Source organism: Heptranchias perlo, chromosome 26, assembly GCF_035084215.1.
Source record: "Heptranchias perlo isolate sHepPer1 chromosome 26, sHepPer1.hap1, whole genome shotgun sequence".
Taxonomy (NCBI): domain Eukaryota; kingdom Metazoa; phylum Chordata; class Chondrichthyes; order Hexanchiformes; family Hexanchidae; genus Heptranchias; species Heptranchias perlo.
Genome location: NC_090350.1, coordinates 31,469,361 through 31,489,438, shown reverse-complemented (window position 1 = coordinate 31,489,438; position 20,078 = coordinate 31,469,361). Strand labels below are relative to the sequence as shown.

At 40.9% G+C, this 20,078-nt stretch overlaps 1 protein-coding gene across 1 annotated transcript in view; it reads left to right on the top strand.

Annotated features, from left to right (window-relative positions):
* The first annotated feature begins 288 nt into the window (after positions 1–288).
* The window catches only part of LOC137342652 (forkhead box protein O3-like), a 141,663-nt gene continuing 121,873 nt past the window's right edge, over positions 289–20,078 (top strand). Inside the window, exon 1 of the mRNA XM_068006705.1 lies at positions 289–1,083. Coding sequence (XP_067862806.1) covers positions 661–1,083 — 423 coding nt within the window. The 5' untranslated portion in view covers positions 289–660. The remainder of the gene's footprint in view (positions 1,084–20,078) is intronic.

Here is a 20,078-nt window from a genome sequence, read left to right as displayed (position 1 = left end):
GTTCGTTTCGAGTCTATTACATCCATGGTCACGTGCCGCGCCTGGTCCTTTGTCATCATCGTTTAACAGCATGACGTCAGTGATGGGAATTTCCTCCGGGCCCCGCCCCCCCTCGCCGCCTGTTAATTTATTCAAGGCGCCCGCCTATCGTGGAACCATCTGCTGTCATTCGCAGCCAATCGGAGAGAGAGAGAGGGAGGTGGGGGGGGGGGGGGGGGAGTGGGCGGCACCCTGTAGGCTCCGCCCCCCACCCCGATCGAAGGCTCCTGTCAGCGGGCGGCCAATGAGGCGACCGCTGTCCGCAGTGTAACCTTTTCACAGCGAGCCACATGGAAGCAGCGCGCCGGCTGAAACTGACGCGCATTGACAGAGAGCGGCGCAGCAGCAGCCGGGGGGAGAGGGAGGACAGGGCGCTCTACCCTGTGGGACGCCGCTCACCCCTCAACTGAGCACCGCGATTTCTACCAGCTTTAATCTCGTTCGATCTTTCGAGGGGGGGGTGTTTTTTTTAAAAAGTCCCCCCAAAAAACACTGACATCGGTCCACAGTATTTATTTATTTTTCTCCTTTCTCTCCCCACCCCCCCCCCCCCACTCCCCTAAACCCACCAAACCCCCCCCCCCGCCCGCCCGCCTCTTGGAAGAAAAAAGGTTATCAGATATGGAAGAAGCAGTAGCGCCTCACGTTGACATCGACCCGGATTTCGAGCCGCAGAGCCGGCCGAGATCGTGCACCTGGCCGCTCCCTCGGCCCGAGTTCCCAGGAGCTGAAGGGAAGGGAGAAGAAAGCGGCACGAATAATGAACCGGCCGCGGCAACCGAGAATTGCGGCGGGGTCAAGGCAGACGTGAAAGCTCTCTCCGCGATCCAGTCTCCCCTCGGCGTCAGCGAGAACAGCCAGCACCGAAAGAAATCGTCTCGCAGAAATGCATGGGGCAATCTGTCATATGCAGATCTGATAACTAAAGCCATCGAGAGCTCACCCGAGAAGAGATTGACACTGTCACAGATCTACGACTGGATGGTTCGTCACGTCCCCTATTTCAAAGATAAAGGGGACAGCAACAGCTCCGCGGGGTGGAAGGTATGGTTAGTTCTTTGGGTGAATTTACAGGTGTAACATCGCCTGTTGCATTTAAAAAAAAGAAACATTTTACGAAGAGATCGCCGGATGGTTAACATTACTTGAGCATGAAAGCACCTTGTAGGCTCTGACGCTTAGAAGGAAGCTTTCAGCTCGCAGCTGTGAATTAAGTAAGAATTGATGTGAAGTGAAGAAAGACTTTTATGCTTGAACTTAGGGGAGGTAAATGCCATCAGCTCACTAGGAGTTTAAAAGTTTATCTGTCATTCCATTTCACCCCCTGTGCACACGAAGTCTAAATACACCCACTGTTACGGAACAGGTCAGTGAGCGATGACACAGAAGTCTACTTGTTGAATCCTTGTGTATGTCCTGAAACCTAATGAAATCTAGACCCTTTAATGTTATGTTTTTTTTAATACAAAAACTGCAAGTTAGTAATCTGTAGATGAATCCGATGTTTTTGCAGAAAGCTGGCAATTCCAAAGTACATTGCGCAATCTATTGCTATTACGAGACGGGAATCGCAACACATAGACACACAGCTTGAATACGCGGCGAGTTACTACATATAAACTATAGTTACTGATCCGAAGTCCAAGAAACGTTTTGAACTGTGGACGGAATTTAAAAAAAAGATATTTCCCACTAAAATACATATTGTGGTAGTTAATGATTGTCTTCCTACAGCATTTCAGTGACAAGGGTGATTAATTTTGCCTACCGTACTAATTCCAGAATGATAGATGCCACATTAAGAAATCAGGTGATCCAAGGTTGGATCACTGCGTTAGAGTTAACCGTTTATTGTGTTGGTTATACAAGAATTCCAATTGGGAAAATGTACTTAGATTGATTAAAGAACAATTGGTAGACGTTTCATCGTGTTGTTTAGTTACTTGTTACTAGCCGAGTCTTTAAGGACACATAAGAGGACAAATACAGAACCCCATCAATGCTTTATAAATAAAGTGTACTGATGTTCTTGAGAAGTTGAGAAGTTATTGTATAGGTGGTAGTTGGAAATAAGTTTACACTGAGCTTCCTTATACAGTAATAGGGAATAATGGGTGACCAAGGATGCATTACAAGCACATAAGTGGTCTCAAGTTATCCAAACCAAGAGGGGACGAGATACACCTTAATAGTCAACCTCGACTGTCAGTTTTATTGTATAGTGCATATAAACTTGGTACAGTGCATGTAGTATACTTAGTCCACCATTATTTAATGATCTGTTTAGATTGACTGTTAGTGTTTGAGTAGATTGTCTTCGTACAACTTGCCGCCTTTGCGTCTACCACTACTCAATTCCACCATCAATAGCAGAGCTTTTAGCTGTCTGGATCCTTCTCCCTACCTTCATAAGCCTCCTCCAAACCTAGTTCTCCGACCATGCTTTTGATCACCGTCTCCATTACTTACAAACTTGTGTGAAATGCCTTGGTGCGTTTACCATGTTGCAGGAACTATGCAAGTGCAAGCTATTGTTATAATAAGTTGGCCTCCCAGTGGACTGATGGCTGCAGTTAAAAAGAAAGGGTGAATTATGTCAGAATGTCAATTTAAACAGGAAGCTTTACTACAAGGCACATTTTAAAAATCAGCGAGCGGAAAATAATTAATTGTGATGCAACCACTGAATAAAATGATGCTCAATACGCACGACAGACCATTTGGACATAAGGTGCCATAACCAGGAAATGCATGTCGGGGTTCAGAGTTCAATGATATGACTATGCCTATAACGGCATACATTAAACTGTCGTTGACCGTACCTTCTTATAGGGAAACTTCCCAAATAACCCTTTTCTCACATATGAATTAGTAATGTATTCTTGAGCAACTCAATCACTCAGAGCAAAAAAAGAACATTCTCGGGGAAGGACGACAAGTGCTGAGATGGAGAGTTGTGTTACTTTTCTTTCTCTCTATTTGAGGGGAGGGGACTGTCTTCATTCGTTTTCTGTTTCAATTTCAATAATTTTAAAGTTATTCTATGGTGTATTCCAGATATTGAAAGTACTAAAACTATTGCTTCATTCATAGTTGCGTCTCCGGTCACTCTTGTGGTTTGGCACCATTGCTGTTTAGTCCTTTCCTGGGTCCAGCTGCAGGAATTAGATCAATACTTTTGCAAGGAGTAGTTTAAAATATGTCTTATAAACATAGTCTGTTTTATTTTCTTATTAGCATCTTTCTTGCAAATGGTTGGTACAAAAACACACCTTTTTCTCTATGTTGACTAGCTCCTCTAAAACACCTATTTTCTCACATTTGATTTGGTGCTGAAATCTCTATCTGTGCTGGAGGAATGGGAATATCCGTGTTGTGTACAGGGAGGTGAACTCAGGCCTAGTACCTGTTGCATCTCTAGGTGGTGCACAAATTGCAGAATTGCACAGGTTTGTGTGTGCGTCTAAATGTACTTTGTTCAAGTAGCACTGGTAAAATTGAGTTTCATTGAAAACATTTGCGATTAGTTTGTGTGAGAACAGAAACCAGATCTGAACTAAGGAATAGATGATTTGCTGTAGCATTTCGTATCCAGGAAACATATTATTTATAATATTTGAGCCTGGCCTTCAGGTGAGGAAAGTCTCAACTGTCCTGATTGGTGGTTGTGCCAGTGAGAATTTGGATCTGTTTTAATATTATTCAAACAGTCAAGAGAAATAGTTGAACCCACCTGTGGGAACTGAATTTCCATCCACACAGGTAAAGCTGGAGCACTGGGGGATAATTATGTTAAACTCAACTCCTTTACATTGTCTGAATCAGTGAATAATTCAGGTCAGCACCCTGGTGATGTCATTAGGACCGACTTCATTTGAACAAAAAAAAATCTTTTAAAAAAATCAACATAATTAGAAAGCCAAACAGGTATTCAAATTTACCATAATTATTTAAAATGGGTTGAGTATTGAAAGGGCTCCTGAAAGCAAAATTTCCCCTTCAAGTCTTTTTAACAGAGTGGACCCTACTTAAATATTTGTGCCCGACACTATATTAAAAACCTATACCATGATTTGGCTACAACAACTCCCCTCCAGATAGAACTGCTTTAAGAGAGTAAGGCTTAAGCACCGTAATACTCTTATAAAGGTTGCGATTGCACAAAGACCACACATTGAACTGTTATTCACAGAGCTAACGTGGTGAGTTAGAATTTGAAAATAACAGAGCTGTTACAAAGTTTGGCTTTTTACTTCCAAAAATGGAAGTGTTTTACTGTCAGTTTAATACAATGACTAAAAATTCCCTTTAAATCTAAATAGGTTTTAATTTTACAAGCTTTATCTGAAACTCTTTATTCAGCAATGTGAAAGAACGCACACTGGTGTCCTCTGTATGACCACTGGCCTGTGTAACATGACAGTCCCTAATGAGACTGGAACATTATTTCAGCAATGTCTTGAATGGCATGTAGTTGTAAGGGACTGAATTACAATCTTACTGACTGGAAATAAGCAGCAGGGGGAGAGGAAGCAGGATACCTCTGCGGACTGGAGTACGTAGAGAGTATATGTGTTTATTTAGGTCTGTGGTTTGATTATTCCCGATGAGAGAAAGATTAGAGAAACCACTGAAATAACTATTGTTATTGCAAAATTAAACTCAACATCTCAAAGTTATTAATATTTTTACCAAAAATAAGCCTCACTATACAATGGCCTGAACCGAACAGTATGTAGAATTATATATTCAAAAATTATTTTCAGCCTCACTTGCACAAGTATTTCACTTGGTAAAGCTAATGTGGAAATGAGCTATCCAGATAGAAGGTCTCAGGTTAGATTCCCAACGAAGAGATGTTTTCCAAACAATGAATAACGATAGTATGAATGACGACTGGGGTGCAAGATCTGGTGAGATTTTATTTGCCTCGTGTAACAAATAGGAGATGGGGTAGATCTTCCTGGTGCTAACCAGGTGGCAGTAGGGGTTAGCCTTAATGTTGGTAGGCTGGGAAAGGGAAATAAATCAGCGAGGGTTCCCATACCTGATCAGAGCTGTGATGACTCCCCATGTTGAATAGTCAGCTGCAGTCACTGTCCAGGCTCACACAGGAAGAATGGCAATTTGGAAGAGGTACTGGAACCACTGAACCATATCCCACCAAGAGTCAGTACCTTCAGGAGGCACAACACTTTTTAAAACCCTTTCCATCAGAAAAAAAGGCTATGCATTTTTAAACACCAAGATCATTTTCTACTCAATTCCAAGGTGATCTGTGCACCTGACTTATAAATCTCTGGAGAGCCTGTGAGTGCTTGCCGTTTTCAGAGAACACACGTTAGTGGGAATTGATATTTATTACAATCCCATACATTTCAAATGTGGGTAATTGGAAATGTTCCAAATGGCAAGTCAGAATGGGAGAATACCAACGGCAAGCTGCGCTGTGACATGATTTGCTGACTTCGTTTTAAAAGTTCCAGAATTTTAAAGAAAGGTATGTTTTCAGATTGACTGGAGTGTAAAGGATTAGGTTATAAAGCAATTTGAATGATATTTAGTGGGGCGTAATATTGTTTCAGCGGCTTTCTGAAATGCCTTTATAACAATTTCATGAATAATTTAACGTAAACAAATTAAATCTTGAGAACTATTGTATTTTTAATGAGATCCAGCTATTCCCTTCACGTTGTTTGAGGTTCCCGATTCCTGCTCTGTGTAGCAGTGTAAGTGAGTCTACGTTTCCCCGCTTGTGGGGGAGCAACCACGATGAAGGGATAAAACAAAATACTGCGGGTGCTGGAAACTTGAAACAAAAACAGAAAATGCTGGAAACACTCAGCGGGTTGGGTTCACTCGGTCATTTTCTGTTTTTGTTTCGTAACGTAGAGATGATTTCCAAACAATGCGTAAAACGAATAACGATAGTATGGATGGGTGCAGGATCTGGTGAGATTATATTTGCCTCGTAGGAGACAGCAACAGTTTCCGGGGTAGATCTTCCTGGTCCTGAAGCTGGGTGCATTGGGTCGTCTGGGCACAGCAACTACAGGAACATTGGGCGGGGAGGAGTGCACATCTGTAAGGAAACCCACCCTGGTGTTTCATCCATTCTGAATAGGAAGTCAGGCAGGTTCCCTAATAAGCATGTGCTCCTCCGTACCCCATTTACCCCAGGCGATCCAACACTCCCAGGTACAGGACTAGGAAATTCCAGGCAAGAGAAACGGTGCCACTTTTGTGTAGGATACTTACATCTGCTAATAATACTCATGTGTCAGCCGTGATTCAGCGGTAGCCATCTCACCCCTCAGTCAGAAGATGGTTGGTTCAAGCCCCACTCCAGAGGCTGACACTTCAATGCAGTACTGAGGAAGTGCTACACTGTCACAGGTGCTGTGTAGTCTTTCAGGTGAACTGTTAAACTGAGGCCCTATCTGCTTTCTCAGGTGGATGTAAAAGATCCCATGGCACTATTTTGAAGAAGAGCAGGGGAGTTCTCCTGGTATCCTGACCAATATTTATCCCTCAACCACCATCACTAAAAAAAAAACAGATTATCTGATCAAGTATCTCATTGCTGTTTGTAGGACCTTGCTGTGGGCAAATTGGCTGCCATGTTTCCTACATTACAACAGTGACTACACTTCAAAACTACTTCATTGGCTGTGGGACGTCCTGAGGTCGTGAAAGGCACGATATAAATGCAAGTCTTTCTTTCCTTCACAGCCAATGAAGCACAGTAGTTGATCAGAAGCAGGGCAATGAGCAGGAACTCCCAGTTTAAACTGTCCTCATGGACCAATTTCTTTTTAGAAAAAGGGTATATTGTAACCTCATCCCTCTGGAGAGTACTTTGAAACATTTTCTCCCTATTTTCCTGAAGGACTCTTGCTGTAGTGTGGTTCAGTACACCGGCTGCCCTGTACTACCTCACTCAAATGATAATTCTTCACTGTTCGGACAGTGTCAGCAGCCTATTTTACCAGGGGGAGCATTCCACAAAGCCTGCTCGTGTCCTTACCCAATATCTACACACATGCACTTTCTAGCTGTGGGGGTCACTGTATGGTGACCTTGTTCAGCTAGCTCTATCAGGTCTTTGATTGGAAAAGGATCAGGGTACAGATGTGAGCCCATGTCTGCAGTGTGCTCCATCAATTCGTACTGAATGCTAGCTCCAGCAGGATCTGCTGGAAATGAATGTTACTTGATTATTTTGTCTTTGAGATCATAGATTCTCATTGATAGGTTATGTTGGTTGAATTGCAATTTTAACAGTTCTACTGATAACAGCACCAAGTATGGAGTAGCACTCCTTCATCAGAGCGCCCATTTACTGTCATATGTTTTGCTATTACGTTATGGTACTCAAATTCATCTTTGCCTCAGCACTCAGCAACTTAGGTTATCCATACCGCTGAATCGAAGGCGGCATCATGTCTATATTTTTAACAATTAGTTCAGCATTACTCGTGTGCAATCGCTCGATCGGTAATAATTAAATAACACTCTAACTAACAAGTAGTTAGTGATGACTTTTAATTGATTTTCCACTGCCAACAGTAATTGCAAAGTGAATGAACACAAGTGGATACACTGGTTCAACTGTAATGTGAGATAACCCACATTTAATGTCAATTCTCAGTAGACCTACAAATCTATTATACTATAGTGTGCCAAAGACTTGGGAGTGTGACACATGCGCAAGCAGGATCTTGAGATTTGGCCTGGAAGCTGGTGTAAAATCAGAGACTTTGTAAATAATCAAGAAGGCTAATGGAATGCTGGCCTTTATATCTAGAGGACTAGAGTACAAGGGGGCAGAAGTTATGCTGCAGCTATACAAAACCCTGGTTAGACCGCACCTGGAGTACTGTGAGCAGTTCTGGGCACCGCACCTTGGGAAGGACATATTGGCCTTGGAGGGAGTGCAGCGTAGGTTTACTAGAATGATACCCGGACTTCAAGGGTTAAGTTACGAGGCGAGATTACACAAATTGGGGTTGTATTCTCTAGAGTTTAGAAGGTTGAGGGGTGATCTGATCGAAGTTTATAAGATATTGAGGGGAACGGATAGGGTGGATAGAGAGAAACTATTTCCGCTGGTTGGGGATTCTAGGAGTAGGGGGCACAGTCTAAAAATTAGAGCCAGACCTTTCAGGAGTGAGATTAGAAAACATTTCTACACACAAAGGGTGGTAGAAGTTTGGAACTCTCTTCCGCAAACGGCAATTGATACTAGCTCAATTGCTAAATTTAAATCTGAGATAGATAGCTTTTTGGCAACCAAAGGTATTAAGGAATATGGGCCAAAGGCAGGTATATGGAGCTAGATCACAGATCAGCCATGATCTTATCAAATGGCGGAGCAGGCACGAGGGGCTGAATGGCCTACTCCTGTTCCTATGTTCCTATGTTCCTACACGCAGTGTCACCAAATGCCAGATTTTACAGTAATATATAGTGACTGCTAATTATTTGTAATCGATCAATTGCAATGATTGGGAGACACTGTTAACCAACTGCATCAACCAGTTCTTTTATATTTCGAACCAGCCCATGTCAGGGCAAGGAAATGAAAGTCTCTTGTGGCCATGACACTGCCCTATACGAAATGAGTTTGGGTAGCCACACCCAGTTCTTAGTTAGCAGATGTCCAAAGGCTCAAAAGAAACTGTAATCTTATTTTGATTGCCATTAAATAGGTAATCTCCCTTAGCAATGTTGCAAGAATGGCTGGTGCACCAAGTGAAAATGTGACATTGGTGCATTTGGATCAACTCCCTGCTGTTGGTTTTTAGGCACAGTATTGGAACAGTGAAGAGCCCGGGAATCATGCTGCACCTCATCTGAGAGTGCATAATACCAGCACTGGATGCCAGAAGTAGAAAAGTGTTCCACGTGGAGAAGGAAGGATTGAAATGTGCTGGTTCCGATCTTTTCACGAGCTTTCATGTGGGATTTCATACATTACCACTGTTAACTGCAAGTGATGGGAAGACGGAGCTGCTGGTAATTGTGGGTAATAAGCAGTGAGAGGTGGGTTAGAGTTGCTGACATCCTTGAGTATTAGGTAGACAGGGATGATCAGAGTTCAGAATTGAAGCCCTCCCTTTCTATTCATAAAAAAAGCCTGTCACCTCCAAACCTATGTGAAAGGTGCACTGTATAATTTCCCTCTCTCCTTTATTGGACTGCAAGAAAAAATCCCATCAGAAGGACAAACACAGATTTAATGAAACCTTGGGGTGGGAGGGGAGAGCAGCAACCAATGATTCAAAATGGAATGAAGCAACCCGGATAAAATCCACTGTAGCAATAAAAAATAATATATACCATGGGAGCCATTTCAAAGCTGCAGTCTTGCCTCAATTCAAATGGTTGTAAACTGCTTGAGTCTCGTTTGAGTGATTCATGTCCTGAATGAGATAATGCCTTGTAATCACTCCCAGTTATCCATTATTCTCCATTTAAACTCTGTTGACAGATGCAGCAAAAGTCAGCCTCAATACAGGTTGCTTGCGGTAAATTTTGCATTTAGCTCACTGACCTCAAAGACAACAGATGGGACCAGTTAACAAGTGGATTTTTACACTTTGTTTTACCTACTTTATTTTGACCGATATCGACTTTAATGTCTGTAATGATGTGGCAGCACCAATTTAGATATTACTAAAGAGCTAGCAGCCACACGCTCATTGGCAGCATTATAGTATCTCTTAGTTGGTAGCAGATGAAGGAAGATTACACTGAGCTACCAACTCTCATGCGAGGGGACGTCTCGTACTTGAGACCACAACCACACACTGGCTTAGATTGCTTCTTGTTTTGCAAGAGGAGTCTATGGAGGTGGGTCTACCCCAGTATCCATCGCCGTAATGAACACTGCCTATAAACCACAGGGCCTGCATAGCTGGAGAGTGAGAGAGGAACCAATAGGGCTCCTAAGGGGAGGAGTGGCATTTGGAGGAAATAGGAAGGAGAGCTGGAAATGGCTTTGATTTTTGCCTATGATTGCAAGTCAAGCAAACACTGAACTGAAAACGGAGAGTTGGCATGACCCTTGACAGTGCTAACAAGCTATTTCATCATGCAGGTGAGCTGGATCCTGTTATCACCTGATGTCCAGCACACACTTCTAGCATGGGTCATGGAATGGTGATTAGGAGCAGGAACCCTGGTCAGTTTTCCCCTCCTTAACACAGGGGAACTGAGGCCAATTGTGGTGCCCCAACTGCCATTTTGCCTGAGATAAAGCTAACTCAGCACAGACTGGGAATTGAACATGAGACCTTTCTGGTCCATGAGGTTCATATTCAGTGGGTAAAGTTGCTCAACCATTGAGGAACACTCCTGGGATTTGTTCAACGCTGACTGCTCTATTACAAGAGTGATTCTTGAACACAGTACAATGTACATAATGTAAAAGGATGGTCAACGATACCGTTATTATGAACAGTCTTCTCCACTGTAGCCTTAGATCAGCAATTGCAGAATGATATGGAAATCCCATTTAAATTGAGCATCGCATTTCTAATAGGAATCCACTAAGTACATTCGAAACCAGGAGGCTAGCAGCCAAATAAACTGAATGCAACTGTGGTTTTGGCAGGTGATCACATTCTCCCACCCAAAATGCAAATAAAAGCACTAAATGCAGGCAATGTGCTGTAAATGCAACATAAAAGCTATAGCTGTTACCGTAGTCATTCTCCTCATCAAATGCTTTAATCAAAGGGATAATCCTGTTCAAATCTGAATGGCCCCAGAAACTGTTGGTAAGGTGATTTTATTACAGACAACAAATGATGGAATATGACAACCGCACTGCTATTGTGACTTCATAATAAATTTACTCATAACTCCTTGTAGAATGTAAATGATAGGGGGAAATTTTAAGCTAACCAGCTGGGTGGGAAAACAGGTGGTGTGTGCGGGTCGGAGGCCCGTTTTACACCTTGCCCGATTTTACTCTCCACTGACCTCAGTGAAGAGTTAAATTGGGCAGAGTGTAAACTGGGTGGAACATCTTAACCAGCAGCACATGTATGATACTTGATTGGATATTTTCAATTTGCATATTGAAGAAGTATAGCCAAAAATCCAATGACCTGGTTCTGATACTTTGATCTAAATTGGAGGTTCCTCACTGTCAACTTAGGCTACTACAGAGTAGGATTCATTCCACATCAGTGCAGGACTTCAATAAAATCTTATTTGTCTTATTTTATCCAATATTTTATAATTTCTCTAATTCATAGTCCACAGAGAAAATGCCACATATCTCTTTGGTGCCACGATAACTGCTTGTGACAATACTGAAGCTGAATCATCAAATTAACTCTTTTCAGTGTTTCCTTTTACAGAATGTTTAAATATAACAAATGAATTCAAACCTGGTTTATTTGCTTTTTTCCTGTTGTATAAATGGAAAACATAACAGGGGACATCTGGTTTATTCTATTTCTGACTAAGATGTCTCTAACACATTCACTTGTGAGTTAGGAGGTGTTACTCATATGCGGAATACAACTGGCAAACTCCTACACATTGTTCAGTGTCTTTCAGTCCTCGCTGAATATCCCTCTCTCTTCACTGTGTACCCTCTCTCCCGATTGTGTATTCCCTTCTCCTCAGTATATTCTTCTTTTACCTCACTGTGGATTCCCCATCCCTCCTTTGTGTCTCTTCTTCCTTGCTGTGTACATTTGATTCCTCACTGTGCAACCCTTTCTTCTCATTATGTACGCCTTTTTCCTTACAGTGTAAATCTCTTCCATGCTGTGTATCCCTCAGTCCTCACTGTAAACCCCATTGTTTTCATTGTATAGCCTCTCCTGATTGTATATTCCTTTCTATTCACTGTGTACTCCTCACTTTATACTTCCCCTCCCTCACTATGTATTGCCCATTTCTTACCGTGTACCCCTTTCTCCTCATTGTATATGTCTGGTCATCATTGCGTATCCCTGTGTCCTCATTTTATATCCTATTCTTCTCACTGTGAATCCTCAATCCTTGCTATAAACGAAGCCTCTCTTGTACATGTAAAATGGCAAAGCCCATGGTACCAGGCTAAATATTAAAAATGCTAATCTGTTAAATGCTCACCTAATAAATGTACCAGAATGTGGTCAGTAAAAATGTCACAAAATTAAATTCTTTCAGTTGCCTGAAGCTGTCATATTACTGAAATGTATAAACCATTGTTCTGCAGTCACCATAAAATGTGCAGTCATCAAAAGAAAAATAATCTAGCTTGTTTTATATCAGTCCAACTTCAGTACACAGTCCTAAAATGAGTGTACAAAACATGTGGAAAGTCATTTAAACTTTTATCAACAACATATTGGCCTAGAATTTACTGTGAAAATACAGTGAAGCCAACAGTGCTCACCGTTACTTATGTGTAAATCAGGCAGTAACTTCCGGTGAGTGCACATGCGCAGTTAAATGCGAAAATCCGGAACTTGCACTGCCCCTCCATCGGCTTCGCGAAAACGGCATCTCGCCGTCTGACTCACCATTCAAATACATTGAACATCGTGAAGTTCCTGTACTTATGTGGTAGATACGGACTAAACTCGCCACAAAAAAAGTCTTAATTACTGCCAAACAACCTCTCTTGCATTGAAAATTAACTTTTACAAGTGTGGATTCTCATTCCAACAGCTTTTAATTGTTGTTGGAGATTTTTTTAAAAATTAAATAAGATTTTTAAAAAACTTTTTATTTCTGTCTCTTTTATCTCTCTCTCTCTCTTAATCCAATCTTTCTTTCTCTCTCTTTATTTTGATTTCTGTACCTAATTTGAAATTGAATTCACTTTTATAAATTACACTTCCTGGTTCAGACTCTGCATTATTCATTAACGATTCTTCAATCTGATTGGTTAAGGAGATACAGCCATGATCTTATTGAATGGCGGAGCAGGCTCGAGGGGCCGATTGGCCTACTCCTGCTCATATTTCTTATGTTCTTATGTACACAGTTTCTTGCCCTGTTCACACAGGTCCCAGATGCCCTGCAGAGAGTGCTGTGCTGTTTGTATCTCTAAAATACAGCAACTTCATGGAAAGTCGACAGGCAAGTGCTAATCTAACCAGCAGCAGGCGTTGTTCGTTCGCCGCTCACAATGAATTCTGGCCCAATATGTTGAGAAATTAAAATGAGAAAACTGAGACTGAAGTTAATCAGAATAGTGACCAGTCCTGAGTGAACTGAAGACATGTTTGGAATCCAGACTTGTTTTTGGCCCAGTAAATGCATGTGGACAAGACATGTCCAATACCAGCAAAGGACCCCATCCATACCTGCAATTCATCCCATCATCTGTTATATTGTGAAATACATGGACTCTATCCTTTCTTCCTTATTTCTATTGAAACAATGGTTGCACTTGTGTTAGGAGTCATTTAATTCGTAGCTGGGGGGGGGACGGAATTTATTGTTGATGAAGAACAATTGGTGTGTGACATTACAGGTGTTACTATCTGACATTGAGACAGAAAATTAAAAGAAAGTAATCTACACATTCTTACATAAAACTGCCCAGTATACAGGGATATCATTATTATAAAATACATATCACACATAAACTTTATAAATGATTTGTAAGGATGATTCTTGTTTGAAAAAACCTGAAGCAATCAGACAGAAGGTAAGAATCAAGGCAGCGAGAGACAAGAAAAAATGCAAGATTTTTGCAACAAGGTCAATTCTTCTCCAAGGCCCTAATCGTTTTTAACATTATCCTCCATGAGCAACACTGTTGGAGATACACTAATAATATAAAACTGCTGTATATATTGGAATTTTTAATAATGAATAAAAATTGTACTTATTTTTTTCTTATATCTCCCGCTGCCTTGTTTCTTACTGTCTGTCTGATTTGCTTTATATCTCCCTTGTTTTTAGTGCAGGGTTTAAACAGCAGAGGACAAGTTAAAAGTGAGGAGTAAGAAGGGAAATCACCCAAAGGACAATATAATTGTAGTCAAATGATTTCAAACAGCCTTCACCTTGAATGATGGGTATAAGCCTCTTGAGTTTGGTGTTATGTTTTATGGTGACTGAACCCTTCGATGAGATTATTGTCTAATAATCATTTTTGAGTATCCACTGCCATCGGAACAAGAAAATGTCATTGGACTCAACTTGTCCATTCCTTTCCATATCTCAACCCTATTTTGCCCATCTTTTCACTATCTTCATCATTCATATCTCACTCTCCAGAAACCTATCCAATTGTGTTTTGAACCAATGTGTACTGTCAACATCTGCAATGCTTACTACCCTTTAGGTGAAAATGTTCCTTTCTTACTCCTAACTAACTAATTTTTAATTTGTGTCCTCTGGTTTTCAAACCCTTCTCCACAGTGAAAAAATTGGCTATATATAATGCCAATGTGAGGCAGTGTATTCCACTTGCAAATGTATCCTCTTGACTCCCTCCTCCATTATCAAACTATTCTGCTAAGTCCTTGCAGCTCTGGTATGTGGGAGTTAAAATACGGGAAGACCCTATCAAAAGAAAGGCATGCTTCTCCTTCTTTACAAACATAGAAAAGGACGACTATCAACGTAAAAGTATATGAGCTATAGAACCTGGCCAAATGTAGGTCCCAAAATAAGCGGTGCATGTCATTGTGAATCCAGAGACAGTTAGTTACACTTTGACAGTAAAGTAAAATAAATGGTTTGGATGTTGATCTGGGAACAGCAGTGTTCCTTCACTACTCACAAGCTCACAAGGAACAAGCCATGATGTCAATGGAAATCTTTGTTGTCAGAATGAAAAAAAACACGTGACAGCATTCCTTTGATTGTGACAATGATTTCATTAGAGTTATTTGTATTCTGAACTGCAGCAAACAAGCTACACAAAACAGAAGATGCTGGTTTGAAAAAAATCTACATTTATGTAGTGATATATACTGAAAAGGAGCTGATATAGAGCTAGCTATAGTACTTTTCCCTGTTTTGCTGGGAAAATGCTACTTTATATTTTCACATTAAAAACTCACTACTAAAGGCGCCATTCAGTGTCAAGCTCACTGTCTGAGAAGACATTAAATGATATCTCTATTGAAGTCGAGCAAAGTGGATGTGGGCTGCGGTAGGTGATGTGACAATGGTAGTGTGCAGTCAACATCAATTCCCTAGATTGCTGACTTCGATACCATTATTTGAAGAGCAGCTTTCAAAAGAGCTAAAGGCCATAAGCTCTTTCAAACTGAAGGCAGATTTGGAATGCTAACCATTAGCAATTTGCAGCAGCTAGATCAATTTTTTGAAGAGATAAAAAAAATACTCCAAATATTAGGAATATGAACTAAAGACAAAAAATCCTGGAAAAAACACAAAATCCTGGAAAAAACACAAGGTAAATGGAAAAGGTTTCAGGTATAGATCTTTCATCGCAACTGTCCTGACAAAGTTCTGATTAAGGGTATACATCTAAAAATATTAACTTATCAAACCTCTTTGTACTTTGCTGATGGACTTGATTTGCGATTCCAGCATTTTCTGTTTTTATTCCATTTTTAAGCAACTTTAAATATATGTAGTATTGCAACAAGCACACAATGGTACATCCTGTCCTTTTGGAGTCTTGATTCCAGAGCTGCAAACCTCACAATGATAGCTAGAGCGAGCAGATCAATAAAATACAAGGTTAAAGATCTACACATAGTTAAAATATATACATTTTTGGCATAATTTTTTCAAAAAGTGATTTTTTAATTTTGGAATAGAGCTCCATTAGGGTGTGGGAATAATTATTAGCAAGAAGACATTCGGAAACACTTGCTCTAATTTGCGACCTTTAGATAGAATGTATAGAATGGCTAATGTGACATTTAGAGGCTGCTGATAGAGACTGGTTAAAGCTTTTGCATAAAGTTCTTAATTTTATTGCGGTATTTCTTGGGTTTACAACTGTATTTAAACACAGTTGTTAATCCAAGTAATACCGCCAAAGGAAATTAAACCCCTCGACAACATTAACATCACATGAAAAAGAGCAATACAGGTTTTTATGACTTGCACACCGGGGGATCACAGCATAATTTTACTGTCAGTGTAAAAATCACGAGTATGACCTTTACACTGGAGGCAGATTCCTTGAGTCGTTTTGTGTTAATGGCATCATAAATGTAGTTGGGGAATTTCCTATTTCAAGCAAAATCATGAAAGTTTCTAAAAGAACAGGTTTACGTTTTTGCTACAAGTAGTAAAGGAAATCTTCCCACTGTGTTTGTGATATTGCTAACACATACTGATCAGAGGAAATCATCCCCCACATTTTGTGATGCATTTGGATATTGTCTATTCTGAATTTGCAACTGAGGAAGAGATGGTGCTCAGAACACCCAGTTAAGATGAAGATAACATCAAGGTGTCAACCATGGCTCAGTGGGTAGCACTCTCACCTCTAAGTCAGAAGGTTGTGGCCTCAAGTCCCACTCCAGAGACTTGAGTGCAAAATCTAGGCTGACACTCCTGTGCAGTACTGAGGAGGTGCTGCCTTTTGGACGAGACATATTTTATGCTGAAATAATTGGGGGCATCAGTTGACATCAGTTGTGATGATCAGAATAATAATATTGCACTCCAGTCATAACTTTCTGTAGCCCAATTATTATTTCTATAACATGCATATGTACAGGATGTGTAAACACGCTCATTTATTTCTAATGTGACTGTGGAAACCATTGGCATCTGGAAAAGCTACAAAGCCCACTATAATGCCACCTTGAAGATGGCAGGCATTTTTAAAGTTACAGGACAAACTGAGAGAAGGTACAAAAACACTTATAATGAAACACTGTCAGATGACAGGAAAGGTCAATATAGTTTGTGGTATGATAAAACAGATTGACACAACGCTTATATATTAGAATGAATGCTGCCTCTTTGATTGTTGCTGATGGCCTTTTGGGCAAAGACAGCGCCTAGTGTGGTTCGTGCTAAGGGATAGAGAGCAAGGATTCTTGGGTATGATTCTCGGTCTGTGCTGAGTTAGTTGATCACAAACAAGCTAATAGTTGGGACACTACAATTGGCCTCAGCACCAAGAAGAAAAATAAGACACGGTTCCTGCCCCTGACTGATACTCATTGACACCTGGTACAAAGTACACATGAGGGGACATCGGGCGAGAACATGATGGGGCTCAGTTGTGATGCCTTCCATGGTCAAATTGCAACAGATACTCACATGTCTAGGCTCAGAAATGAAGAATGCCCACTTGGGGGCAAGATGCCAGAGAGCTGCTGCTGCCCATGGGACCATACTCCAAGTAAGAATCAGCACCGTCAGGAGAGGATGGGAGAAATTTTTATAAACACATTATTCGTGATAGGTTCTTACAAGGACTGGGGGACGTTTGATATTATCTTTGTATTATAACTGCACCACACAAAGACTTTTAAAATCTCCAGGCATTTTAAGTTAATTACATGTAATACAGCTGGGCAACAATAGTTCTTTAGTTTTTTGGCCTTGTTTTCGCTAATGCATATGATCCCCTGTCCTTTCAATGACCCCAGCTCGATTCGGCAAGCATAAAACATTCCTTTGCATGCAATAACGATGTGGATTGGTGGCTTTCGATGCCTGACCTCAATGGCAGCCTAGTGCTTGCAGATGATGTTGTGTCAACACTCCGCAAACTGCGAGGTGAAGCGAGGGAAGTAGGTTATAGATGCTTTTGTGGAAGAAAAAGGAATAGTGCAGAATGATAATCCTGACTCCGTACTGAGCTTTGGCTCAGGTTACTGAGTTACCTAGGCTTCATTCCAAACATAGACACTGCTCCCTTGAAATGATACAGTGAGAGGTTTTGAAAAGCAACCGAAGGTAATCACACCCTGGCTGGCACATTGTTTAAAAATGTACTTTGATTATCCATCGGTGCCATTTTGATACTTTCTTAATTTTGACATTTTCACTTTATACGGCGGGGAAGCTTATATCACAGAATATAGCAATAGGGACAAATCCAAGCCATCAGAGTATGTCTCAGTACTTTGAGTGGGTAGAGGTTGGGCATTTTAAAGGGGCACTGGTTTTATGAAAATGTGTATGAAAAGTTGTGTCCATTTGTTTACAAAGATACCTCACAAAATGTGCCAAAACCCTTCAAATGATGCATGTCTTTTTTTTGGCAGTTTACATCTTTGAACAAAGCAAAGATTTGGCAAACACTTTTTCATGGACACAGTGCCCCTTTGAGATCTTTTAAAAAGCAAAAGATGCACATGACTGTAATGGAGAAAACTCTAGAAGACAAAATGTCAGCAGCACTATTAGCTATGATATCAATCCAGTTATTGAAAATAATTCAATATTTTGAATATATATTTTTATAACATGTTTGACACGTAATGGGTCGTTTACCCCTCTGTTAATTGCATAGACCTATTTTTTTCAAAGTGCTGGCAGTATTGGTCTAAAGGGATGCTCTTCCTCTGATTTCTTACCGATTTTGGGCAGGTTAATATGATACCATTATTTGTATCATCCCTCCTCCACTCTGGTACGCTGGTCCAAAGACAATGGCAAACAAAATTAATTACCTGGATTTGGGTATAGAGAGTATAATTTCAAAGTTTGCAAATGGCACGAAACTCGGAAATGTAGTAAACATTGTGGAGGATAGTTATAGACTTCAGGAGGAAATAGACAGACTGGTGAAATGGGCAGACACATGGCAGATGAAATTTTATGCAGAGAAGTGTGAAGTGATACATTTTGGTAGGAAGAATGAAGACAGCCAAAATAAACTAAATGGTACAATTTTAAAGCGGATGCAGGAACAGTGAGACCCGGGGGTGTATGTACACAAATCTTTGAAGGTAGCAGGACAGGTTGAGAAGCATGTTAAAAAATCATTTGTGATCCTGGGCACAGAGGCACAGAGGCACAGAGTACAAAACTTTATAAAACATTGGTTGGGCCTCAGCTGGAGTATTGTGTTCAATTTTGGGCACCACACTTTAGGAAGGATGTCAAGGCATTAGGGAGGATGCAGAAGAGATTTACTGGAATGGTACCAACGATAAGGGACTTCAGTTATGTGGAGAGATTGGAGAAGCTGGGGTTATTCTCTTTAGGACAGAAAAGGTTAAGAGGAGATTTGAAAGAGGTGTTCAAAATCATGAACTGTTTTGATAGAGCAAATAAGGAGAAACTGTTTCCAGTGGCAGAAGGATCGGTAAGCAGAGGACACAGATTTAAGGTGATTGGCAAAAGAACCAGAGGCGATATGAGGAAACATTTTTTTACGCAGCGAATGGTTATGATCTGGAATGCACTGCCTGAAAGGGTGGTGGCAGAAGATTTAATAATAACGTTCAAAAGGGAATTGGATAAATACTTGAAGGGAAGAAATTTACAGCACTATGGGGAAAGAGCAGTGGAGTGGGACTAACTGGCTAGCTCTTTCAAAGAGCTGGCACAGTCACGATGGGCCGAATGGCCTCCTTCTGTGCTGTATCATATTATGAAAAAACAGTAATTTAAACTGATTGTTTTTTACAGCTCAGATCTTTAGATTAAAAATATATGTCAGTGGTTGTGTCAAAAATAAATCACTTATGCTATGCCGGACAGAACTGTGGTTGAGTTTTGTGGTTGAGCTATTCAGTGGTTCCATTTCTGTATTAGGCATCCCTCAGCCTGTGTTCTCAGGCAAAATTAACCCTGTTTTGGCTTGGAAGCAATTTATTTTTCTTGTGGTTTATCCCCCTATCTTTTTTACTTTAAATGTGCCTAGGCTTACGCTATCTGTAGTTATGAGAGCTAATGGACAGCCTGCTCCCATAATACCCATAACAATATCGATGGCTCCTTTAGCCAGCTGGAAGTGCAATCATGTATAAAGAGTGAGGAGGATATTGGGGGGCAATTCCGGGCGTTAGGGCAAGGAAGAGGAAAATATTACCTATATAACAAAAAGGATGTGCGCAAGGGCAATGTCCCCCCTGTATCCCCGCGGTGATTGCAACTGTATTGGGAGCCACAAAGCC